General features: G+C 47.8%; 1 protein-coding gene and 1 long non-coding RNA gene across 2 annotated transcripts in view; one reads left to right on the top strand and one right to left on the bottom strand.

Moving 5' to 3' along the window:
* Positions 1-1,426: 1,426 nt before the first annotated feature.
* The window catches only part of LHX8 (LIM homeobox 8), a 25,930-nt gene continuing 532 nt past the window's right edge, over positions 1,427-26,824 (bottom strand). The window contains exons 2-8 of the mRNA XM_027874095.1: positions 26,682-26,824; positions 22,654-22,775; positions 20,186-20,406; positions 18,480-18,583; positions 12,599-12,694; positions 3,030-3,213; positions 1,427-2,056 (exon numbers count right to left, since the gene is read on the bottom strand). The exon at positions 26,682-26,824 is cut by the window's right edge and continues 19 nt beyond it. Of these exons, the coding sequence (XP_027729896.1) occupies positions 1,980-2,056; positions 3,030-3,213; positions 12,599-12,694; positions 18,480-18,583; positions 20,186-20,406; positions 22,654-22,775; positions 26,682-26,824 (947 nt within the window). The 3' untranslated portion in view covers positions 1,427-1,979. The remainder of the gene's footprint in view (positions 2,057-3,029; positions 3,214-12,598; positions 12,695-18,479; positions 18,584-20,185; positions 20,407-22,653; positions 22,776-26,681) is intronic.
* Positions 15,218-18,427, top strand: LOC114051678. The gene is made up of 3 exons (XR_003570185.1): positions 15,218-15,302; positions 15,402-15,464; positions 18,225-18,427. It is a non-coding gene; the product is annotated as an uncharacterized LOC114051678 (long non-coding RNA).

The following is a 26,824-nucleotide window of genomic DNA, read 5'->3' on the forward strand; positions in this document are numbered from 1 at the left end:
TCTCAAGATCCAGTCCTAAGCTTTGAGCTCCGAGGGGCAGGCAGCAGCATTATGGACAAAATCAGGATGAACTGGGCTCAGATTCCACCTCGGATACTTAATAGCACGTCACATCAGCCTTGGGGAAAATCCCGAGGCACATATTGTGAACAGAGCCCTAGACTCAGTCGGGAAGACCCAGATTCAAAGCCAGCCATTGGCCCTCATTAGATGTGTGGCTGTGCACAAGTCACTTCTCTGGCCCTCAGTTTCCTAATCTGTAAAATGAAGCAGTTGGACAAGAGGTTCCTTGCAGCTCCAACTCTATGATCTCACCACAACATCGGAGCAGAGTGAGAGCTCTCTATTGGTGGAGTGTGCTCGCACCCATGCTGAAGAACTCTTAGCTCCTTCTAGGTCGAACTCTCTGGAGTCCCCAGGAGAGTTCCAAGCGAGAGCTCTGGAAAGGTTTGGGTTTTTTCCCCCAACACCCTCTTGGGTAGGAGTGACTTGGAGGGGGAATATTCAGCACTAAATGAATGGGTATTTTCCATGGGAATCTATCCTCGTCAACCTTGAACATTCTTAATTCCGCATAACCTATATTCTTCACCCTTCCTGGCCTGAGCACTTACACACCTTTACAGGGGGGCTATACATTTTACAAAGCGCTTTACTTCCTGCAGCCCAGTGAGGGAGGTAGTCAAGGTACCATTTCTCTTCCCTCCTCCCAGGCCACTTCTCTTTGTCGGAGAAGCGAATGGAGGCACTGAGAGGGTGAGTTTTGTCCCAGGTCACACAATAAGGGCCAGAGGTGGATTCACACCAGGTCCCGACTCCCAGACCAGTGTTTCAGTGGCCACTCTGGCCAAGTATGTTAACATGGTGTATTTCACACGTGGTTTGAGATACCCAGAAAAGTTATTTCTAGGAGAAATCTCCCTCTTACCCAAGGAGGACTGGAGCATGCAGGTTTTCACATCTCCTTGGCTGTCAAATGTTTCAGAGTAGATGCTCTTTTCTGTTAATGTTTTCATCACAGAATCAGAGCAAACTTCTGGCGTGGTAGGAGCTCCAGGGGTCACCTCATCCCACTTGTACCCAAGCCCCTCTATAAAATACCCAATGAAGAATGTGCACAAGGCTTCGGCTTGAAGACCTCCTGGGAAGGGAAAGCACAGTGTCTCCCAAGCCAGCCGATTCTGATCCGGGATGGCCTCTGGGCTTGGAGTGGGCTTAAAATTCACGTCAAGAAGAACTGACAAAAAGTTTTATTTGCAAAGGTGAGTTGTCCCCAGGCCAAGAGCCTACAACATCCTGCTGCTAAAATTAGGACAGAGGATGCCAGACAATATCATTTCACAAGAATGGAAAACTTTGAATAAACCCAGACTGGCAGGCTTGTCCAACTCCAGTGTTATTTACAGCCAGAAGGTAACACCCACAGGACGAGGCTCGGCTTTGCCTGGCATGCTACGACAGAAGCTTTATTCATCTCATTCGGGGGGAAAAGCCAATTGACAAAATAAAATTCAGTTGCAAATTCACAGCTACAAACTTCAAAAGTATAAGTTGTATGTAACTCAAAAAATACAGGTAATATTTTATAACAATAACTTACAGATACAAACGGATGATAAACTACAATTTCACAAAGAATTGTAAACATTTTGCACACTTGTCAGTCCTCTCTTTTAGGCAAAGTGCTCTTTTGATGACGAATAAATTAACAGACACACAGCTAGAGGAAACTACTTCCAGACAATACAAAAGGGGGTGGAGCCATCTTCTTGTAAACATTCTCTTTTTTAGAAAAAGGAAGAGTTAACAAAAGTGTCTTGCAGGCCAACTCTACGTACGTACCTGGGCAACAAAATGATCTTGAGGATGCTTTGGATGTTAAATAAAAAATTAACATCAATATTTTTCAATGATATTTAATACACAATAAATGACTTCAGATTATATCCTTAAGAATTTCTATCCCTGAAACAAAGAAGTTAGGTATGACTTATTGGTAGCTGTGTCATCGAGTGGGGTAACAAGGCCTGGAGTCCAAGAGCTGTCGGTGAATGAGCTACAAAAACAGAAAGAAATGGACAGCTCAATTTGGATGGCATTTAGCTCCTCAAACAAAGAATGGGCCCCTTTCCTCCTGCTTTCCCTCCCATGTGCTCTCATCATAGCTTAGGGCACTATCTGCTTAAACCCATTCAACCAACCCCAGAGCAGGGCCACGGCCTTCCTGGGTACAGACAGTAAAGACAGGATTAAGTCAAACTGTACTAAAACTTTTGCCCGACTCTTCCTTCTGGGCCCAAAGCTGTCCCCTTCTAATGCCATCTCCATGTGAGCCCCATTCACTGTACTTTATCCTGAAGCAGAAGACACAGGCAGGGGCTTGAGGCAGTGAGGGCAGAGGGTTCCCATTTTACCACTATGGTCTGGAAGGGGGAGCCCCAGATCTCACATCTCCCCTAAGACAAATCAGAAGAGAGGTTTCCTCCATTACTGATGGCATTACTGAAAATTTGTTCAATCCAAAAACATCAAGTGAACGCACTTGAGCCTTCGGCACGAAAACCGCTTTCAACATCCAACATTCACTTCCATGATACAATGAGTGTTTAAAAAGAAGCCAAGATATGTTGGGTATGGGGGCAGGGACAACTTCTGGTTCCCCCTCTCACGACTTTCAGAACATTAAATGAAAACTCTAATGATAACAAATCTAAAAATGTGAACCATTACCTCACTTCTCACTAGGCCATTCCAACATCAATTTTTATTCCAATCAGCTGAGAAGCCCAGGGTAGTGGTTGAATCTTACACCAAATCCACAGCCATGACAGCTCCTGAGCTCTGTCCTTTCACTAGGAGAGACCTTCAAACTCATCTCTGCCTTCTGTTCTCCGATGTTCCCAAGCTGCTCTTTGGGAACAGAAACTCTAGAACTGGGGTTTTGCCATTTCCTTGCCACTGCGGGTCCTGACAGGCCAGTGCGTTTCTAGTCAATGCTCAGAACATCAAAGGTTACAATCGATACCTACCATCCATATAACTGTGCAGGGCTGTTAACATCGTCCCGTCTTGGGGCACATATGCAGAATAAGCCATTTCTTCTAACATGGGGGGAGACAGCCGTGAAGGCTGAACCGCCGTCACTGGAGCCGTGGAAGAATGATTGGGGCTAACGTGTTTCTTATGGCGTGCTCTGCAATTTTGAAACCAAACCTAGGGGAGAAAAGACAAGTCATCAGGGTCACAGATCCACCCTGGGGCACGTCCAAACTCATCCAGCTATCGCGATGTCAGAGCATAGTCAACTGATCAACACGCATTTATCAAGCACCTACTACATACACTCTGGTAAATGCTGGGGATACAAAACCAATGATAAAGCAATCCCTGTCCTCAAGGCGCTTACACTTTAGGAATGGACTACATTAAAAACAAGTGCACAGTACTGGGTGGGCGGGAGTACACTAACCACTGGGGGTGAAAACAGGAAAGCTTCCTGTAGGAGGTATCAGGAGCTGAAGCTTCAAAGGAGATAGAGCTACCAAGATGAAGGTCAGGAAAGAGAATGTTCCAAGCCCGAGGGACAGCCTCGCTGGGCATGGAAGTGGAAGACCAGTGACGTGCATGGCACACAGCTCATAGGTCAGTCTGGCTGGAGGGTGAAAGGAATTGAGGAAGAATTCAGAATCAGCCTGGAAAGAGGATGTGGAGCCAGGCTGGGAAAGGGAGCAATGTGGAGCCCCAGAAGCTTCTAGAGCAGGGCAGTGACCCGGTCAGCCTTCCACCTTAAGGCTCTCACTGGCTGCCCAGAAGGCAGATTTTAAAGAGGAAAAGGCCAGTTGTGGGAAGTCCACTTTTGGAAGCTGTTGCAATAACACAATCTGGGGCTAAGTGTTGCTGAGGGCACAGATAGGGCAAGGTGAGTAGAGACAGGGGCCAGACATTCAAGATGCAGATCAGCAGAGCTGCAGCTGAGTGCATGGGGTGGGAGATCGACTCCTCGGGCATGAACCTGGACGGCTGGAATAATGGCGGCAGCCTCAAGGGAAGCCCTGGACAGGCTCTACGGGCACAGTGCACCTAGCAAGTATCCTGGGAGGAACGTTATCTAGCCAGAGACTGGGGGAGAGAAGCAATAATTAGAACACATTATGCTAGAGGTCACGGGACTGGGGAAAAGTCCTGGCCCCAAATGGAACAGGAGTTCCTAATGTGTACAGGTCCTATCCCTCTGGTGACTCTTGAGGGGCTAACGCCAGCCACCCATTGCCTTCAATTTCTCCTGCATACACATAGAGGTGTTTGTGGTCTATGTTAGAGTGTGCCTTCCCTGAGGGCAGGCGCCAATTCACAGCTCTACCACCTCGAACAGGGCCTGGTATACAGGCAGCACTTAACAAATGGCCATTCAGCACTTGAAAATAGTAACTCATTTGTAAATAGACCCTTGGAAACTTCTCTTCTAAAATCTAACCATATGGATCAGATGTCCTCAAATCCTGTTGCATGTATACAGCTGGGGCATAAACCTACCATTTTTTAAAAAATCTGTGGTTTTCACTACAGCCAATACAGACAAAGATGAAAGGACTACCAATGGTGAATCCAGTGTTTCAAGTGCAATTCAGCCAACGCCCTCTGAAGAAGATGTTAAGGAAAGGCACTGGCGGACTCTTGGGTCTGGGCCGGACTGGTTCTCCTCTGCTGGCCACGCCTCCACCTCTCCCAACAGATAGGCTATTCCCCAAGGCCAGTTGTTTGGTAAGAAGCCGCAGTGATGGCCAAGTAGGATATTCCCAGGCCATTCAGGCTTCCCTTGGGGTCTGCTGGTGAGGGTGAGGCCCCCACGGCATGTCTGGAACCCTCTACCTTCACCACGTTTTTCCTTATGTCAAGCTGACGTCAGCCTGTCTATAACAGGTACCCGCCGCTCCTCGGTCTGCCCGCCTGGGCCTGACTGAACAATTCCAGTCCCCTGACCACTGGAGAGCCCTGCAGATACTTGGAGGCAGCCCTAAGATGCCCTCCCATGAATCTTTGAGGCTAAGGGTCCCCAGGCTCTTCACAAGAGGCCAATGAACCAATGATCCTTTGGGTTCACTCTATGGCCCGATGAAAGTCACAAAATCCAGGGTGGGTCAGGTGCTGCCCCTGGGTGCACACAGCACTGCCACAGTAAACTCTGCTTGGGGAGGACAGTAACGCCTAGAATATCATCGTGCGGGCACTGCCTGGACTGCCTTTCTCCCCAGAGCCTAGCACACAGCTCTGCATGCAGAAGGCACTTAATATCTGTGCGTGGAGAAAAGGCCTCCGGGAAAGGTCCAGGCACTAATGTGGCTTAGTGTGTCTCCTGGTGTGACAGGGAGATGGGAGGAACCATGAGCCACACAAGGGCAGCTGAAGGAAAGGGCAGAGGCTCCTTTGGAGTCAAAGACCCAGCCCAAGGATTGGCGCTGCTGTCCACTTCCGGGGAGATCACGGGTAAGCAAGGGAGTATCTGGATCTGGGTTTCCTCATTCATAAAATAAAACAAAGGGGCCCAAGTATCTATAATCTCTTGAAACTATCATTGTAGGAGCCCATCTGGATGCTGTGCACCTAGAGCTGCCCAGGGCACGGCAAAGGCTGGCTGCCAGGGCCAAGACAAACTTCAGTTACTGCCGATTGTGCCCAGGGTTCCGGGCATTGGGGGTGAAGCAGGGGTGACAAAAACCAGCCTCAGGCCTGGGCTCCAGCAGCTCCCACCGGCCATCCCAAGGGACCTGAGAGGACGGGCAACTTCATGTGGAAACACTGAGAGCCAAAGCTTTCCTACAAAAACTGAATTTATTGCTTGACCAAATCACTTAAAAACAAACAGACGGCCCCAGACGGCCAACTAGAAGAAAATACAGAGGGCTCTGTTTGTCAGTGAGCTTGACTGGCTTGTTCCTGCCCGACCCTCTGCAGGATCAGAAACGCAGCTGAAGGAATCTATGGACTGCTCCCTCTATTCTACATTCTGTGTGCATGTGTGTGTATGTGTATGTGTGTGTGCCTGTCTCCCCGTGTGTGTGTGTGTGCATGCCTGTCTCCCCATGTGGGTGGGTGTGGGTGTGTTTGTGTGTGTGTGTGGGCGCCTGTCTCCCCATGTGGGGGTGTGTGTTTGTGTGTGTGTGTGTGTGTGCGCGCGCACGCGCACTCCTGTCTCCCCGTGCTGGTAGGTGTGTGGTGGGTATGTCTCTATCTCCATCTCCATCTCCTCAGAGCCTTTCCATAGGACCTCACCCAGGCTGGCAGTGGCCTCCATCCTCAGCTCTGTCTCTAAGCAACCCAACTTCTTTCCAGGCTGAGCTCAGGCCACCGTCCCACCAAGAGACCTGCCCCAGTTAAATTCACTTTCTCCTCAAATTATTTTGATTTCATTTGTACTTATCTGATTTGTTTGGCATCTGCTTCAGGGACTTGCATTTTTGTATTCCAAGTCAGGCACTGTGCCTAGTACATAGTAGGTGCTTAATAAATGCTTCCTGAGGAATATGAGCTGCCACAACCTCTCGCACCCCCAAAAAATAAGCTTCTGTACACAAATCCTAAGAAAGAAGACTCCTGCCCACTCTACACACACACACACACACACACACACACACACACACACACACACGAGTCTTTTCCTTCTGTGGGATGCCCATTAATGCCATAGGCGGTGTTAAGATGGTTATGTCTAAGAACCACATCACCCATAACCAATTGAATAACCAATGAAATGGCATCCAGAAACCCAGGTCACAGATAGGAGTCTCCGAAAGGACGTGACCCCAAGTTTCTGAGAAACAGGCATTTTGCCAAGAAACCAACAAGAGGGAGTCAAAGAAAATGCAGGCCAATAACACCACAGCTGTCAAAGCCTGAGCGCTAAACCTTCCAAGACCAAACCCCTCAGGCCCAAACCCCAAGGCCAATGCCTGGCACAGCAGCCCCAAAACGGCACCAAGGATAACAAAGCCTGGTTCTAAGGTTGCCAGAACTACTAATGCCAAGCCAAGTCTGACATGGAGGTCACCAAATATGGCCCCAGGGTCACCAAATCTGACACCAAGGTCACCGAACATGGCCCCAGGGTCACCAAGTCTGACACCAACGTCACCAAATACGACTCCAGGTCACCAAGTCTGACACCAAGGTCACCGAACATGGCCCCAGGGTCACCAAGTCTGACACCAAAGTCACCAAACATGGCCCCAGGGTCACCAAGTCTGACACCAAGGTCACCGAACATGGCCCCAGGGTCACCAAGTCTGACACCGAGGTCATCGAACATGGCCCCAGGGTCACCAAGTCTGATTCTAAGGACATGAAGCCCTAAGATGATTAAGCCCAATCCTGCCGAGTCTATCCATCCTAAGGCAGGCAAACCCAAATATTCTGCGGCTAAGGCTACTAAGCCCTAAGCCTTCAAAACAGATGCTTCGGCAGTGAAGGATCTGTTTAAACCCTCAAGTGCCATGTTTTTCTCTCAGCCAGGGTATGACTCCCCACTATTTGGTACAAATAAAAAGGTGAGTCATTAAAAAGGACAGGGAGGGGAATTTCACCTGTGTCAGCCTACCACCCCCCCCCCCCCCCCCCCCCGTTGCTGAGGCTGAGATGGTCTTTTGGAAAAGATCAGCGTGATGGATTTTTGTCCTCTTGAAAACTGCACAATCCAGTTCATACATCACGAGTGGAACCCAAGAGCCAAGGGCCTGAGTGTTTCTGAAATGTTCTAACCCTAGGAAGGAAACACAGGATAAGATGACAAAACCAGGCTGGCCGTTTTAGGGGCAGAGTAGGATTGGTGGCTCTCAGATGCTGGCACATACCTTCTGTTCCCTCACAGATGGACCAAACAACCAACTACCCACCCCCTTATTTACTGCAATGCAAAAAAAAAAAAAAAAAGAGATCTGCTAGAACTCAGTCAACTCTTCATATCTAAAACCCACTACCCCGCAAAGCTCTCCTTGCAGACTTCCTTCTAGGATCCCTAGGAGAGGCAGCCCCCTGGAAAACTTCAGAAAATCCCTTGGAAATGAACCTCACCCAAGTTTCCTGTCCCCCCCAAGGCCACATCCTCAGTGATTCTATACCTTCCCATGCCCTGGCAAGGTGGGGAGATACAACAGCTGAGTGCTGCCCAATGCCACCTCTGACCTCTACTGGCCCCGTGGCGAGAGAAGAGTCACTGAATGTCCCCTGAGCCTCACTTGCTCAAATGTAAATCATGGAAGACTAATCTGGGAGGTGCCTTTGGCCAAGGGTTGTGATACGGCTCAAAGGAGAGAGTGTGAGCAAAGCAATCTGCCACCTTCAAAGGGCTCCAGACACCTCCATCCTAGGATGGTCACAATCCGTTCCTGTGCTTGTAGATGGAGGAATCCTGATGTGGCGAGACGTCAGGAGGGGCAGCCAACCAGCCACCTTCATCTCCAAGCTTAACTTGAAAGTCTGCAATCTGGGTACCCTCGGGGAAGTCTTGCCATCTCCAGGCCCGCAGCAACTGAGCTAACAAGTTATGTGGCACCCGTCTACAGCGGCAAGAGCAGGTGTCTGCCCCTATGGACCAGAAGGTCTGGATGCCTCCTGACCCTCCCCACAAAAGCTTGCAGAGTACCTGCCAGAGATCCCAATCTCACTGGATTCTTATAACCCACCTCGTGATGGAGGTGCTTGTGTGATTTTTTCACACAATAAAATAGGCCTCCAACAGCTATCACATGCTCAACACAGAGTTTCAACTCGAGTCTCCTAACCATATCTAACAGGCTTTTTACCACGTGCCACTGACTTTCTGATAAAGATCTGAAAGTCAGGAATGACCCATCAGAACCAGAGAGACTGACTCCTGCGGGCTCTGCTGCATTACTGGTCACACCCAGCTGAGGCGCTCTGCAGCCCTCACTGCCAGTTGGCAGGAACCCTGCCACAGGAGCCAGGAGGCACTCTTCTCTGTCATCATGGCAATGCCAGAGGGCCTCTGGCCTCTTCAAATGTCTCCATCCACAGACCTTCACAATATATGGAGCTGAAATTATCTCTTAGCCCTTGGGTGACTTCTTTCTACTGGTCCTCATCCTGCTCTCCAGACCTCCGCAGAAGGAATCCTAGGTCTTTCCAAAGGTTGGCCTTCAAGTGCCTGCAGCCACCAATCCCACTTCAAGTCTTCTCTAGGCTAATACGTCCCCTGTTCCTTCCACTCTTTTCCATGTGGACAGTCTCTGTTCACAGCACAATATTGGTCTCACTTCTGTGAACACCCCATCCTTCTGGTTTGACATCCTTCCTCTGTATATGTAGTACTCAGACCCAAACCCTAGTATAGACATGCAATGATCAAAGTAGGAGAGGACTCAGCTCCCTGGTCCTGAAAAATAATCCACTCCATAAGCTAGTCTATGATTCAATTAATCTTCTGGCCTGGGGCCTCATTAATTTGCATGCTCCATCTTGCAGTGTAGACTGTGACCCAGCCATGGCTGCCTGGCTAATGGGCCTCTGGCCCATGTCCTCTCATGCATCCTCCATGGGAGACCTACCCAGAGTCCTGGAAGAAGTTTCTCAAGGAATGAAGGAAGACCAAATGAAGCTGACAAATTACAGATGAGTTACTGTTCTGCATCACTAGGAGTTTCCACTAATGACATCCTAGGTCTGGACTTAAAAAAAAAAAATAGCTTCTTAAAATAACAAGAATGCATTGTCACCTCCTAGCCAGCTCAATAACGCAAATCCTTGGACTTGTGCATTGTAATGGTTTTAACCCCGCCTCCCCTGCTCCTCGCGCGAGGCATGCTGAGCCTAAACATGGGCTGTTACACCAGCTCCTGCCTCAGCTTATCCACACCCTGTGACTCTCCGTGGGCCCTCAGCATGGTGGCTGGTTCTCATCTCCCTCGACTCCTCCACGTCGTGATGGCGACCACTCCTTTCACAAAACCCCGGGCTCCCTAGGCTTCCGTAACATCCCCTTCTGGTTCTCTGCCTACCTCTATGGTCCTCCCTTCCCTGGCCTTTTACTGATGGATGCTTACTCCAGGCAAAGTTCAATCCCTCTTTGCTCTAGTGACCTCATCCATCCCCACAGTCACACGTTAGTAGGGACAGCAATTGGAACTGGAATGTCATTCGCTGGTAGGGTTGGTCCCTCCTCTGTAACCGAGTCTTCGCTGCCTTCAGTAATGAAAGATTCATCAATTCGCTCAGGGTCCCACAGTCATTTTGTGTCTGAGGCAGGGCTTGAACCTACGTCTCCCTGGCTTCCAGGCCAGCTCTCCCTTTTCTATGCCCCACTACCGCTGTCAGGCCAAAAGAACCTCAAGATCCTTTGACTTCTAGCCCTAATGTCTTCCGAATTCCAACATACAACTCCAGCTACCCAGCCCATACTTCCACTTGGATGACAAGAAGTTGGAAGAGATGGGGGGACGCAAAATGGCATTTGCCGTCTCCCAAAGTAGCTCCTCCTCTTCACCCTCATCTCATCAAAGGTCCTCCTAGCAGCTGAGTTTCAGAACTTTGCCATTTCTGCCTCCTCTCTCTTCCTCCAAACTCTCCTCCTTCTGAGCCAGCTCATCACACAAGCCATCTTCCTAACGCCCCTTCCTGGCGGTTGGGTCACGTTTCTACCTAAAAACCATCAACAGCTATCGACTGAAATCCCTCTCGGGGCATCCAGGCCCTGCAGGAGCTGGCCCAGCAGGCTGGTCTTAATTCCCACTGTTTCTCCTTTTGTTCCGACCAAATAGGACCCTTCTTTTCTTTTCTTCCTGAATCTTCATTGGGTTTTCTCACTTTTGTGACTTTACTCAAGTTAGTCGTTCATGAAGGAAGGATGCTCACCGCCTATTGACATCCAGCTTGCTTTTTAAGAGCCAACTCAAATGCTATCTCAACCCGAGCTCTTTCCAGAACCCCCTTCAACAGTCATCTCTCCCTCAGCTGAAAGTCAGTCACACAATACCTGCTGCCCTTTTTATTGTCCACAGTTGTACGAAAACTCTCCTACTACATGGGGAGTGAGTGTGTATGGGTGAGTGTAAGTGTGTATGTGTGTGTAAGTGTGAGCGTGTATGTATATGGGGGAGGGTGAGTGTGTGTGTGTGAGTGTGAGTGTGTGTATGGGTGAGTGTGTGTGAGTGTGTGTGTATGAGTGTATGCGTGAGTGTGTGCATGAAGGGGAAGCAGGGATCTATCATCCAGCAGAGGACCTGACACATTAGAAGCCTGTTATGTGGCCGCTGCCTGGAGAACCATCCCCAAAGTCCTAGCAATGTTTCCTCATAGACCTCTTGCATTTTCTGCCACGCTGATTTGGGCCCTTAGCACCTCACAAAGCAGTCCCTTCGATGAGCACCTGCCTGGCCTCTGCCACTACGCCAACCCCACCTGCCATCACCATTAGCACAATATCCTAAAGAACTTAGGCCACATCCCTTTTCAAAAACCTTCAGCTGGTCCCCCACCCCCTCCCCACGACAGAAGCAAGTGCAAACCCAGCTGGCATTTAAGATCCTCCAAAGCTCTGCTCCGTCTTCCTAGAAATCGTTCTGTCCATTCTCCTCTGGCAGGAGCCCTCGAGACTCAAAGCCACCTCCAGCTCACTGTTCACAACACTCTGACTCCAGGAATGCCTGTCACCCTCCAAATTCCCATCACCTTCCCTGGTACCTCCAAAGAGCCTGATGAAGAGAGCCCAGAACCAGGCTGACACACAAGGTTACAGCGTGGGATCCTGACTAGATGGAGAAAAACATCAGAGAAATCATCATTTCTCTCATATTAGTAACCAAGTATGGAATTAGGACTAAGGTTTTCCCCTTCCAGTTCCCCGTTCTCTCCAGGCAATTCAGCCAGCCGTTGAAGGGCAGGGCTGATAGAGAGAGAAAATCTTGGGCAGATGCACCCCCCTGGGAAAGGTGAAGAGATTCTAGTTGGGTGAAATCCAGACCACTGTGTATTAGTCAGATAAGTCTGAGGGGAAACATTCTCCTGTGTGTCTAGACTACCCTAGACAGGCTGGCATGGTATAAATAAGTCTCCTTCGACCAAGACTGAGTGATCAGAGTCACATCTACCAGACCCTCATTAGAATAAGCCAACCTCTCATTAGAATATTCATTCCCTCATTACTTGTTAACCAATCAGAGTTGATTTCCACCCTCAGGAATACCTGCTCTTCCAAGGGCATACAAGTGCTGAGTGGGCTCCATGAGGGGTTTTTGGCATTCGAGAGCACTGCTGACCCCTTTTATTAATTATCCACTAGCAATAATTAACAAAATGGATAATTATCCAGAAACTATATCTCTCAGAAATTTTCGCTCTCCATAAACAGAAATGCTAAGATCTACCTGTACTTACTTCTCTGTGTACATGTTTTATCTCACCAGTCAGAAGTTCCTCGAGGGCAGGGTCTCTGTTTGTCTCTGTCAGTCTCTGCCTGTCTGTCTCTCCCCACCCCATCCTCCAACCCAGGGCCTTGCAGATCAGAAACATTTGTTGCCTAAACGACCAAATAAAGCCTAGAATCGTTTGGGCCCCCCCCCCCCCGCCCCTGGGAGGCCTGCCCAGTAGTCACCTGGATGACTCTTCTGCTCAAGCCAGTTCTTTCTGCAAGTTTCTGGAGTGTCTGGGCATCTGGGTTGTTGTCCTGAGCAAACTGAGCTTGCATAACCTGGGGAGGCAACAAAGGAAAGCATGAACTTGGCAGGTTTGGCAAATGGGGATCTTTACTCTGCCCCTAGACAACAGGAGGCCGGAGGGAGCTGCCCAACAAGGGAGGGCCTTTTTACTTCATTATTTCAAAGCCAGTAATGGGAAAATGCTAACCACAGAAAGGTAATTTTAATCTAAAAAGATTTAGAATGCTCATCTGGATAGAATACAAAACAGGAGTCTGTATAATTAACAGAGCACTATTCAAAAAGGGAAGAGACTTTTCAATAGTGTTAAATACTGGTTTTTTCCTCTCAAATTTTAAAGTTTAAAATGGAATAAATTCACCTCCCTGACTTTAACAAAATGTGTACACCTGTTTGAAAGTTTGCTTTCAACATCCGCATGAACAAAATTGTCATCATTGTAGTGAAAGAAAGCTCAGACTGCTCAGCACATAGTAGGTGCTGAATAGTGGCACCCCAACTTGTTCTTCTTGGAGTCAGTTAAGAGTTTGATTTGAAGATGCTGGGTGAAATGAGCAGAACCAGGAGAACTTTGTACACAGTAACAGCCACGTTGTGCAATGACTGGCTTTGATAGACTTAGCCCTTCTCAGCAATGCAGGGATCTGAGACATGTCCAAAGGCCTCATGATGGAAAATGCTATCCACATCCAGAGAAAGAACTCTGGAATTTGAACGCAGATCAAAGCAGATTATTTGCTCTTTTTTTTTCCTTCTGTTGTGTTTTGTTTCTTCTTCCTTGTGATTCCTCCTATTGGTTCTAATTATTCTTTACAACATCACTAATGTGAAAATATGTTTAATAGGAATGTATATGTAGAGCCTGTATCAGATTGTATGCTGTCTTGGGAAGGGGGGAGGGGGAGAAAATTTAAAACTCAAAAGCTTATGGAAGTGAATGTTGAAAACTAAAAATAAATTAATAAAATAAATTTTTAAAAAAGAATTTGGTTTGAATTCCACTTCTGACACCTACTAGCTGTGTGACCAGAGGGCAAGCCACTTAGGCTTTTTGAGGTTCACCTTCATCTATAAACTGAGGCTAAGAGGCCTGGCAATGACCATTTCCTAGAGTTTTTCTGCAACTACAAAGTACAAGTGCTTTGAAAAACCTCCCAGTGCCAAGTCACTGCTGTAGTGCCAGGGTTAAGCAGCTAAGAGCCCAAGCTGAGTTTGTAGATGGTGGCTGGCCCGCCTCTGGCAGCTGCTCAACACCAGGGGGCGTCCTCTCACGCCCGGCCTTTATCCTCTGACAATTTACAAGTGGAGGCTCTTAGGGAATCTTTGACTGAAATATACCAGAAAGGTAAACCACCTCCTCCCCACCCAACTAATGTTTTGAAAGAGGGTTTTATTACTATTTGATACAATGTCTCTAAAAGATTATTAGTAATGATACATGCATTGCTATGCAACTAAGGAGGGCACGTCCCCTCCCCCCAAACTACGTGCCAATCTGACTTGAATCTGATCAATAAGGGCCCTCCCCCACCATCATTCCGGCTTTTTCCTCACCCCAGTCCCTTCTCTTCGTTGTTGTTCAGGCTTTTCAGTCGTGTCTGGCTTTTTGTGACTCCATCTGGCAGACACTGGAGTGGCTTGCCATTTCCTTCTCCAGCTCATTTTACAGATGAGGAAACTGAGGCAAATAGGGTTAAGTGACTTTCACAGGGTCACACAGCAAGGAAATATCTGAAGCTGTATTTGAACTCAGGTCTTCCTGACTCCAGGCCAGGCACTCTATCTACTGTTCCACCTAGTTGCCCTCTCGACATATTTTTTATACACCTGTAATTGGTTTGGCTCATGGGTCAAACACGATCTAATATCCAAAGATGTCCAACTCACAATTGCCAGCTTTTCTGCTTACAGCTGCCTGCTGGCCCAAGTCGGGCCTTGGCAGGTCAATCATTACCCAGCATGTAGTAAGCGCTCAAAGCACCGTCCGTACAGATGGGCAAAGCAGCACAAGGTAACCAGAGTCAGACCGACCCCACAACCTCTGACCCCCACTCATGCCTCACTAACTGCCCAAGGCTCTCAGGAGCTGAGCTGCCTGCTACACTGGGAGAGGGCACGAAATCCACTGAAAATCCAGGTTCAGATCAAAGGGAAAACCAGGCTCTCTAAGAGGCTGGTTGGCAAACCTGGCCGTGCCACGTGCACGTGGGACTGTGACCAGGAATGAAAGTCAGGGAGCTTTTCCTGCCGACGATCCTGGTCACGGATGGAGGCAGGCCTGAAGCCAAACATGCCTTTCCTGGAACAGGAAGAGAAGCTGGAGAAAAACGGATGCCCTGATCCTGCCTCCCTTCTGGCTGCGGACTTCAGCCCCGGAGCCCCAGGAAGGCCTGAAGGGCTGGCATTTCTCAATCCAGAATGGTCCCAGGAGCAAGCCAAGACCCAGACAACAGCCCCATCCAGCCTTACCGCCATGCTCCCCAGCCAGCGCTTCCGATGGCAAGGGGCCAGGAGGCAGAAACCCCTCAGTACTCATCCCAAAGTGCTGGTCCCTGATTGGATTAATCAAGCCAAGTGGGCATAATCATCATTATTATTCTCAGAACTGACAGTGAGACGGTGCTTTGGGATTTACAAAAGGTATTATTGTATATTAACTCACCTGAGAAAGTGCTAATCTGGCTTGTTAATGCCTTGAAATTTCTCCCCTAATTGGGGACATTTCTCCACCCATTACAGGGGCTGTTCTCACAAGGATCAAACGAAATCGTGTGTCTTGTAATGTTCAAGCACCACAAAAAGGTCAGTTCTTATTACACTACAGCATGTGAAGAGATCTTCAGAACATGGCCCTTTGCACACTGCTGAGGCTTCTGTGTATGGGCGTGTACATGTGTGTGTGAATGAGAGACACAGAGAGAAAAGGGAGGGAGGGAGAGGTGAAGGGGAGAAGTGAGGGGGAGGGGGGAGAAGGGAGAGGAGAGGGGCAGAGAGAGGAGGAGGGAGGGGAGGGAGAAGGGGGAGGGAGAAAAAGAGTAGGGGGGAGAGAGGGGGAAAGAGAGGGAGAGAGAAGGAGGGGGAGAGAGGGAGGGGGAGGAGGGGGAGAGAGGGGGAGAAGGGGGAGGGGAGGGAGACAGAGAGAAGAGGAGGAAATAAGGGGGAGGGGGAGGGAGAGAGAGAATATGAGAATATAGTTTTTCTAATCCAAGCTGTCTGGTGTATGTAGTAGAAAGAGGCCTAGGGGTTCGAGTCAGATGACTTGGGAGTTGTAGAACCAGCCCTGCCATATCCTAGCTGTGACTCTGCATAGCCAGAGCCTCGGTTTTCTCATGTGTGGAATGGGAGGCAATAAGGTCACATCACTAGCAGCAGAAGGGACCTTAGAAGGCCTAGCTGGCTTTGGTCAATCCCTTCCCTTTACAGATGGGAAAAGTGAGGACTGCTCTCTGTGCCTCATGCTCAGCCCAGCCTCCAGGGCTATTCAGAGCCCCCAGTGGGATGAGGGCTGCAAAGGCCAAAATGAAAAGCAGCTACTGGAACATTCCTGTTTCTGCACAGAGACAGGGAGGACTTCGCCCCTGCACCCCTGGCAGAACAGGGAGCTCCCTGGCATCGGAGAAAACAAGCCTGGGCACTTCACTTTCCCCTGCGTCCAGGGCCCTGCGTGAGCATTTTTGTATTGGCCAAACAGCTTGTAAAGGTTTTTTCCAGGGTCAAGGGCTACCTAAAAATATCTACTTTTCTTTCACTTGAGATGTTATGTTCGAAATATTAAAATACCCGGAAAAAACCGAGTTTGGTTGTCAGTTTTTTAAAATTCTACTAATATTCAGATTAACGTCCCAGCCGATCATGTCACTTGGTCAAACCTCACTTTCTGTGGGGACTTCCTCAGAGATTCTAAAATGACCTTTGTGCCTGCTAAGTCACCAGGCTAAGGGGCAGCATGGCCTAGGGAACAGGGGCACAGGTTGGAATCTTGACCTTGTCACCCATGGGACTTTCATAAATCAATAAAGTCTCTGAGGCCCATTTTCTGAATCTGTAAAATGGTCAACGGTCTCAGTGGTTTCCAAGGGCCTTTCCAGCCTCCAGCCCTGCTCTTCTCTTATTTTTAACTCCACCCCAGGAAATCCAGTCCTCTTCTGGCTCATTGCTGCTTTCTGAATGAACTGTCTGAGGTTTTACTCTCCCTGACAGAGGCAGCCCTGGACCCCCAACTCAAGAGGTTTGAATAACCATGGGGCTGATGCAGCATCAGAAACTGGTGGGATCTGATCCCTGCAAAGGACAGTGACCCCTTCCATCTGACTGGCAGCTGAAATGGTCCCCTTGTGTTGTTTCTGCCCTTAGCACCAGAGCTCCTGGAGAGCTGGGGCTGTCCTCCTTCTCCATTGCACCTCCAGTGCTCAGTAATAGTGAACACTTCAGAATCATCATGGGTAGCATTTAAATAGCACCTGGTATGAGTCAGGCACTGGGTTAAATGCTATGCAATCATTTCATTTGATCCTCACAATAACCCTGGGAGGCAGGTGCGATTATGAGCTCCATTTTACAGATGAGGAAACTGAGGCAGACAGAGGTGAAGTGACTTGCCTAGTCTCACACAGCTAGTAAGTGGCTGAGGCTGGATTTGTACTCAGGTCTTCTTGACTCCAGACCCCATGTTCCGGGCCCTGTGGCACCCCTTAGCAACCCAGCTAGCAAACGGTTTCATTCATTCATTCTCATACATCCCCCCTAATTCTTTTACTGTTAATCATTTTTATGCCTAATGGCAGTTGGTCTTTTCACTGAAACAATCCACTTTTTAAAAGCTTAATTGTATCGTTATCTATGCCGAGTCATCCTATCTGAGGGTAAGCCTACATCCTGGCACCTAGAACAGAGCCTTGTTCAAAAACAGCATTAAATGTTTGTTCATCTATCATTTCCCATGATCCTCCTAACTACCCTATAGCATGATACAGAAAGTTTAAAAGGCAGAAATTTGTATATTAAGTTGTAGGTAAGATTTTGAAGGAAATCATTTTTTTGAAAGACACATCAGTCACATCAAAGGACATGGCGTCCTTGGAAACAAGTGGATGGATAGCTTTCAAAATCACCTTTGGTTAGCTTCTCCTAACATCCGGGGGACTCAAGCCTAGGGCAATCACAGTTACACTAAGGTACACCAGACTGAAAGAAAATAAGCCTTCCCTTTTCAAGAGGCATCGCCAACTGCCAAGCCTCAGTCCCTCTAAAAAGAAGAAAAAGGTCCATTTGATTGGCAACAACCTCTGGGTTCCTGTTCGTGCCCATGTGACTGCAATTACTTCCAACCCTAAAAACACACCATCTCGTCCCTCCTCAAGAGGGCCGAGCGTGCTGTGTTCCAGTGAAACGTAAAATGCTAATATGTTAATGTCCCACAAGCTGCTCATGATACATCTTGATGCTACATAATTTCTCAAAAATATTTGTCTTCTTTGGAAATGATGTGCAGTGACAGAAATGTCTCGAAGCCAATTTCATTGGGCAGACTGAAGGGATCAACATTTTGCTTCCATTTTGCAGAACACCACCAAACTGCCTCTGGGGAAAAAGCATGAGTAGCTGCTGGTTCTATTTCAAGAAATGCCTGATCCTGAACCTCTGTGAACCACTCTGGGGCCATCAAAGAATGTTTCCAGAGCCACCTAGCTGGTTTCCTGAACAAACACAAAGCGAGGCCTCGGTAAGGCTGTAAGAGCCGTGTGTCGACAGGGGCACTGGGCACAGGAGGGAGGGATGTCACTGACATTTCCAAATCCCCCCACTGGCCACCTCTACCTGGAGCTGATCGGCTGTAAAGCTGGTCCGAGCTCTCTTGGCTGGCTTGGGGTGATTGACATCTTGTTCAGTGAGCAGTGCGCCTTCCACACTAATTCCATTGCCTGAATTTCAAAAGAAAAATACAGCAATTGGGTTGATCATTCAGATGAACACATCCAGGCTGCCAGAATCCATTCTTTCCCATTTCTTATTTACTCAATATGTGACCAGTCAGGCAACAATCACGTATTAAACACTTACAAAGAACCAGGGCCCATGCTAAGCACTGAGGATACAAAGAAAGACCAGAACATCGGAGCTCACATGGCATGGGACCAAAAAAGATCCCTTGCCTGCCCTGGAGAAAAGATTTGGAGCTGACATTTAAAGCCACAACACGATGTAAACACAACAGGACAAAAAGAGTGTTTGTGCACTAGCCCTAAGAAAAAGCGCACACACTCTGGGATGAAATAGGCCCATTGCTAAGCAAAGGAATCTATAAATGTATCCGTTGAAGACAAGATGACCCTACTCTCCTTTAGTAACAAAGAAGCATACATTTTAGCTTACCATGTAATACTGAGAAAGACGCCCCTATACCCTCATTTACACACACACACACCCCTTCTCCCTCCTCTCTCTCTATACACACACACACACACACACACACACACACATGTACACTGTTTTCAGGCGAAATATCTATCCTAAAAAAGACAACCAAAGGTCATTGTGACAACGTCTTTGGAATATCATGGTAATATTCATATTTCAATTAAAGGAAGGTCCTTTGGCCAGCCACCCAGTCTCAAAGTATTAACTTCTGGGGAGTATTCCCATCATAGCTTCTATTTATAAGTTCTGTTTGGGACATCTTTTATTTTAAGCTTAAAACTTCCAAAGTATCACATTGGTTGCCAGCGTAGTGATACATGTACATTCGGCTTTTTCAGTCTAGGTCAAAGATGGTTTCTCTTTCTTCACCAGCCCTAAATTCCTCAGGATCTTTGCCCTTGATTTTTTAAAAAGATTCTGTTTGTCATTTAGGATGTGGAATCATTTTCCTTCCCAGAACTATCGGGGATCAATGTTGTTGCCTTCCTTCCCACTGAAAGTCAAATTAGTTCTGTCTTTGTAAAATATTGTATTTATTAAACCTGCTTTTTCCCCCCCACAGATTTCCCCCCTCTGTCCAATATTTATTTAGAAACAACTTCCTTGTAAGGAAAACTTGCAAATTTTTTTATTTTTGAAAGTTTTTTAAAGAATGAAAGTGAATCTGTACAATTATAATTACTATTTCTGGCAAAATATGTTTATCACCAGCTGTCCAGAAATAGGTAATCTGTCCATCAGAAAAATATGGTGTGCTTACTTCCAAAACAATAAAATTTAGTTTGATAGCTTAAAATGTATGTGTATACATACATAATATGGAGAGAGACCTAAATCTAAAGAATAGGGAACAATTAATTATTATAATTGTATTATGAAATTACTTTACACACACACACACACACACACACACACACGGCCGCATGCAATACCCACCATTATTTGGGCTATAATATGACCAAATAAAATATTTTCACCCAACAGTCATGAAGCTAAAATGCCAACTCGTTAACTTCAGCACAAGCATTTGGACACCATGCTACTCATCCTCTTGTCCCCAGCCCCACCCCCCAAACAACACCCGCTGTGACGGAGGGAGAATTTACCATTTTCTACTTCTCTCTTTAAATTGTCCATCATGCAGTCATAATGGACTCTACAGAGGACTTTTTCTTCAACCAAAGCAAACTCCTCCCCAGTAGAGAGTTGTCTCTTGCAGGAGAAACAAGCGAAGCAGGCCAAGTGATAGACATTCCCCTTGGCCCTCCGGACCCAGTCGGTAGAGTGGATGTGTCTCCCACAGCGAGAGCAGCGGGTTCCGTATCTTCTACGGTAAAGAAGAAGGGGGGGCAGAAAAGGGAGGCAGACATTTCATCTTGAGTCAAAATAAGCAAGGAAAGAACGCACCAACCAGACACATTTGTGTCCCTTCCCCTTAACTTGCTCCTGTCCAACATTCAAAACCTTCATGGACCTTCCTTCTAATTCTCCTCCCGCAAGAACTCAGTAGGTTCTGAAAATATTATAATTTCTCCCAATTCAAAAAGAGTCACCGCTCAACAGTGGGTTTCAATTCCAACAGATTCCGTATGAGCAAAGACTGCCGTTATTGCATAATCATAGTCTAGGAGGTTTGTGTTTTCTTGGTTTCTTTTTAATTACTTGCTACTTTGGGAGGGCTTCCAATCTGAAGAACGGGGTAAAAATCCACAAACACAACAGAAGCTCAGGAAGCCGGAAAGCTGTCGTTGGCGACCAGCTCAGGACGGCCAGGAATGGAACCAGGAGAAAACGCCCAGTCTTCCGCCTCAGGGGTGACAAGCTTGCTTTTATAGCCGATCAATTCCAAATACTCCAAAGCATTCCATGACCAGAATTGATTGAAAAAATATGTGGATGTATTATACGTATCACAGAGTAAAATAAATCAGCAGAGTGGGATAGAAAATGGAGACTATTCTGTGACTAAATGAGGTGCAATGGATACCCCCCTGCCCAGCAACCCTCCCCCCAAAACAAAACAAAACAGAACCAGCACTCAACTGGTCCATTGGTCACAAGATATTGGGCTGTTATCCATATGGGGAAAAAATGGCCTTTTGATACTTTCAAGGAAGAGATTAACTGTGGACCTTGTTAAGGTACAAGATGTACCCCTCCCCCCCAAAAAAAAACCAAAACCCTTCATTTCCTTTTAGATTTCATTCCTGGAGAGTATTTGTCAAACTGAGTAATAGTTCCAGGGGTAGAAAGAAGAAAAACAAAGGCACTGGCAAGTTTTCTGTCCCACTTTGCTCCAGTCCAACCAAACATATTTCTGAGGGGCCAACGACGCCCAAGGCCCCATCCTGGGCTCTGAATGCTGCTAAAAGCCATGGCCCACATGCCGACTGCTTCAATGGCCTTTGGGAGTTTTGACTAATGCCGTCCCAAGAGCAATCTTCAACATAAGTAAAATGGTCAGGATATCCATTGCCCCAGTGTCCCAGTCTGAAATGCTACTACAACTGGCCTTTAAACTAGGACCATGAGAGGAAGCGTCCAGTCCTCCCAGGGGGAGCAAAGGAAGCAGACCGAGGCCTTTCCAGCCCATCTGGGTTCCTAATAGAGAGAGGAAGCCAGCTACTTTTTTTAAACTATGCATTTCTATTTTTCCTCATCACAAAACTCTGAATTTTTATGAAGTTACCCACACTTTACTCAACTGCAAAGCTCAAACTCCTGATGTACCTTAATGGTCTCCTTCTCTCACATGTGACATGCCTCTGTAAAAGCTAAATGTTTTCCATTTGGAGATACAACAAAAAAAATTAATCTTTTTCTTGACAATTTTGGAAAATTGTGCTTACATTTGTAAAAAGTGACTTTCTGTTTCCGTACATTGCTGCCCTGAGTTGATTGTTTTTTTTAAACGCATACATAAGGAATTTGAGAACCATTTCAATGAAATTCCATACAGAAAAGATAAGGTCAAGAGAAAAAGGGGAGGGCGTGTTCCAAGGCTACTCTAAGCAGGCCCCTGAAGGTCAGAGTTCAAGGAAGGCAATGGGAAGGCCAAATTTTTTTTTGGTCAAATAACATCTCCTGGGTAGAATGTGAAAGTACATTTGGACTTTTTGACCAGTACCTGGGGGGAATTTGCTGCTTTCTGTGTGGTAGGTACTGATCTAGTCTGCCAATGACCAACTCCCCGAGGGTCTTTGGGGAAGGCCTTGGGACTCTTTGGTTCCATCTTAATAGGAGTTAGACTCAGCTTTGGCTTCCACTCGTGGTCCTTGTAGCTTTGAATTATCTTGGTGGGGCTAGTGGGCAAAGCCAGCTTATCTAGACCCTACCGCCTGAACTTTCAACCCTAAAGGGGAAGGGCTATGTATTTTTTTTTTCTTTATAGTAGAAGCAGTTGATGGACGTATTCCGAAAGGACCGATATCTTTTAAAAAGGATTGGGCACCATGGCTACCCCGGTGAAAGCTATTAAGTCGTGCTTATTTCAAAGTGAATTAGGTAGAAGACTGGACAGACTTCACCAAACCTCAGAAGGGAAAGGTTCTGAGTCGATGCTTTTCTAACCTACCTGAAATAATCGAGTTTGCAGAAAATGTCTTTATCTTTAATGTAACAGCTGGTGTGCCTTCCTAAGGAGGTCCGGCAGACGCTACAGGAGAGACATCGGACATGCCAGCACAGGTCATTCACCTGGAAAGACAACAAACGGAAAAAGAAAGAAAGCTCATCAACGGTTAAGACCCCAACGTGGCCCCCCACATAGGAGGAGGTTCAAAAGCCTTGTCGATGCACATGGGAACACATCAGATGAATGTGTGTCTTCCATTCTAAACCTTGTTATTCTTGAGGGGGAGTGGGGCATACACAGGACACAGACTTGTCTTTTGATTAGTGGGCAGGACACCTAGCCTGCAAGCTCCTTGCACTGAACCACATCACCAGCTGCCTTGGTTCTCTAGAGCTGCTCCATCCCTAGGTCATACCTGCATGTCCCAGGCAGTTTTATGACACCCAAGCCTCTTGGAGACACTGCTATGCTGCCTTTCAACTGAGTGGCTTGAGCTAACATCTTCATCAGTATGCATCTGGATCTGTTCCCTACAATCCCCCCAAAATCTCCCAGAAATTATAACTAGGAAAACGTTTAAGTTCCTTATGTGTTTCTTCTAAAAATTACCATAAAAGATTCTGTTGTCTTTTTTTTTTTTTTTGACATTTTGAATCAGATTTTTAACTTAACAAACCCCGGATCCTCAGAAGGAGGGGGTGGTTTTCTTCCCCCAAGATGTGTGACCTGAACAGTCCCCCACACTCTGCCCAAAGCGCCCAAGCCAAACTGATCTAACCTGAGTTTGCAATCCTGGCCCAACCATACAGCATGGGCTGCCTATTTCCAAAGGAAAGCGGTGACTTCGGTTTTCTACTGAACATCATTTGCCAGGCTAGGTTTTCACTGGGCTGAGCTGTATACTGGCAGCTGTGTTTCAGGCATTCCTCTGCTCCTTGTGTCAAGGGAATGGTTTAGTTACTTGGTGGTGAAGGTTCAGATCACCACCAGAGGGGAGGAGATAGCCGATCCTGAAGGCCTGGTTTCAGAAAGGTCATCTGAATTCTTCAGTTTACAGGAGCAAAACTCTAAGGCCTGTCCTTCCTGGCTCCCCCTACTTATTAACCTGAAAAAGCTTTATTCTCCCTCTGGCCAGACAATGTGAACAGAAATCAGAAACACCATTTCAACACCGACCCAAAGTACTCAAAAATGTCACTAAGTGGGGTGGGGGGGAGAGTGGACCACAAATCTATCACTGAAATCAGTAACAAAAATGAGTTTGTGTGACTGACATTGTCCAAAAAGTCCAGTTTACCTCCAGCTAGGTGATGGTTTCTGATCAGGTCCCAGGTGATAGAATCCTAGAGTTAGTGCCAAGTAGGTATGTCCCTGATGGTGGACACATCAATGACACTTGGCTTCTCAAACCAACAGAGCTATGTCCTCTATTCAACAACGTTTCTGGCCTCGTAACCCACCTCCAATGGCAACACCGTACAAGCAGCTGCCCTTCAAACAGTAAGGACACTTTGGGGGGTTTGTCAAGGGTGGTACAATCAGGATCTCACGTGAGCCTGCATAGAAGGTGGTCCAAAGGGTTTGACCAAAAATAAAGGCCTGGCAAGAGACCACCGGTTCCCCTTCGGCTTACCTGTCCCAATCAGATACCAACCCAGACCCCTTCCAGACCGTCCACACAGCCTCGTTTACGGGCTAACGGAGTAAACAAACTGGACAAAGTGCAGATCTCTTCCTAAGGAAATAGGCATTTCCTTGGTACCACTGGTGGTCATTATAAAATGGAAGCCACGAGGAGGTTGGAAACCCGGGGTCATTTACAGAACCGCAAATATGAGGGCTGGGGTGTCAGCTGAGAAAGAAGGGGTCAAGGCAGACCTTTTTCTTTATTGTTCCTTTGGGGCTTTCTTAGTACCAATAAATGAAGCTTCAGAACCCCAGGGAAAGGCCTCCATCCCTTTGCCTTGAAATAAAGGCGGATCCACATCTAACCTATCAGTGCTATCTTCCTTCAAAGAGAGTTTTGGGATTTTCCTTTAGCAATTTATAATTCTTTTAAAGAGAAAGGCTCCATCCGTTTTTAAAAGCCCACCCAAAATGAACTAAACCAGCATTGGAGATGCTGTATGTCTAACCACATTGGCAGGATGCTGTTATAAGCATGCACCTCAGTTTGCTAAATTCCCCCAAAGGGATGTACTGCGACATGAACTAAACAAGCCAACCAATAGTCTCTCTGGTTAGTGTGTGAAAGACAGAATCTGTGCCCCACTATGGGTCTGAACCGAAGTCTGACGAAAACCAGGCCCAGTGGACCGTACCAAGAGCTCCGTTTTCCTGCCAAATAACATGAAATGACGTGCTCAGTGGCTAACAATTGAGCACCCGATAGCAGCCAGGACAGCTTGGCATCTTCCAGTCAAACTTGAGAAGTCAACAATCAAGTCTGGGTTTTAGGCACATGCGCTTCTCAAAAGATCATGAACACCCCAGCTCCTGAACATGCTTGTATATTCCAAACATGCCCCAAACTGATGGAAGACAGCTGAGGCCTGGAGGTCCAACTCCAGTGTTCCCAGTCCATACATTTTTCTTAAGAAGCTTGATGTATCAGAAGGGCGAAAGTCAAAGCCTCTGAAAACACAAGCTCTTTCAGCAACTTATTCTCAAATACAGGCTCAACAAGCCTTCTGTTCAACTGCTCTGCCCAAGTCCAAACCAAGAAGAGGGTGATCCCTGAAAGGCTCAGCTTCAGTTAAAAAGGCAGGTCTAGTATAGTATAGGTATACACAGTACAAGAGAGGATAGTTTATTTCCTTCAGAAACAATATCACCAATTTGGAAAAATGCAAATTTGTGCTCTAAGGTTTTTAAAAGACATATTAAGAGATCACCTTTAAAAACCTACTGTTAGGATTAGCTTTTGAACTTTGTAATGCATTTATAAAAAGCTAAAATAAAGCCATGAAAAGATAAAGGCTTCACTACAGCCTGGGGAAGCAGCCAGAGAATAGGATTCCCATTCTGTAAATGAAGAAATGGTGATATTTTAAGGTGGAAGCGACAGTATTTTCAAAGTTACATCTGCCAGTGGACTCCAGGAAAGAACCCTCAGAACTAGAAATCGACCGTTCTCGGAGAAGCCAGTTCACTGCTGGGGAGCTCTTTAAACGAGCCAAGTCCTATTCGCATAGAGGACCCCCACCCCCCACTGCTCCAAGGGACCTTCGAGCCTACAAAAAGGGGGTGGAGGTGGGGAAGCTAGCAGGATCCATAACACATTAAGGCCCACGGCCAACCCTCCAAACCAAACCGATACAAATAAGCAAACAGCGCCCCAGCAGAGGCCAGAACCCCCGGAAGGGCGATCGCGAAGCCCAAACAAGCCGGAATAAGCTAAGGGAGAAGGAACCGAAGGGTGTTTCAGGGCACGGGGGTGTGGGGGTGTGGGGGTGTGGGGGCGGGGTGGGCCCGCTTCTGTCTTTGTTGAGTCTTCCAGGTGGCCGAGATGAGCGCAAAGCGCCAAGTCCTGGTGCCAAGGGCCCTGCCCGCATCCTTCGAGGGGCAGTGCCCAGCCCGGGAGCCCTCGCTTTCAGAGAAAGGGGCGACTGTTCTGGGCGCAGTAGCACCTTCGGGTGAGGCGACCAAGCCGGGGAGCAAAGCCAAGCGCTCCACCGTCCCGCCCCGCCCCCGGGCACAGGGTGGGTCGCTCAGGGGGCGGCACTTGGGGGCTGCTGGCTCCCGCGCGGAGCATGCGAGGAAGGGAGACCCCGAGTAACCCCTTCTTCCCTCGGGGAGCTCGAGCACGCGGAAAGCCGGGGCTCCGGCCCCGGGAAGCGTGACCACCCGGATGGGGAGGGGATGGGGGTGCTGCCCCGCGGGCCGTTCCCCACGACGTCGAGCCCACGGCAAGGGGCCACAATCCGGCCCCGGAACCAGACCGTGGGGCTCCCCACGTTCGCTCCTTGGCCCGGCGGGGAGCGTCGGACCCCGCTGGACGGCCCCGACGGGCGCCCCGAAGCCCTTACCTTGAGCAGGTACTTGTCCACGATCTCCAGGCCGCAGCTGCTGCACACGCATTTGGCCGGAGGACAGCCGGGGGCGGAGGCCATGGACCTCGGAGAGGAGGACGGCGACAGCGGGACGGAGGAGGAGCACGAGTCCTCGTCTG

This window comes from Vombatus ursinus, unplaced genomic scaffold (genome assembly GCF_900497805.2).
Source record: "Vombatus ursinus unplaced genomic scaffold, bare-nosed wombat genome assembly UNPS02014804.1, whole genome shotgun sequence".
In the NCBI taxonomy this organism is placed as follows: domain Eukaryota; kingdom Metazoa; phylum Chordata; class Mammalia; order Diprotodontia; family Vombatidae; genus Vombatus; species Vombatus ursinus.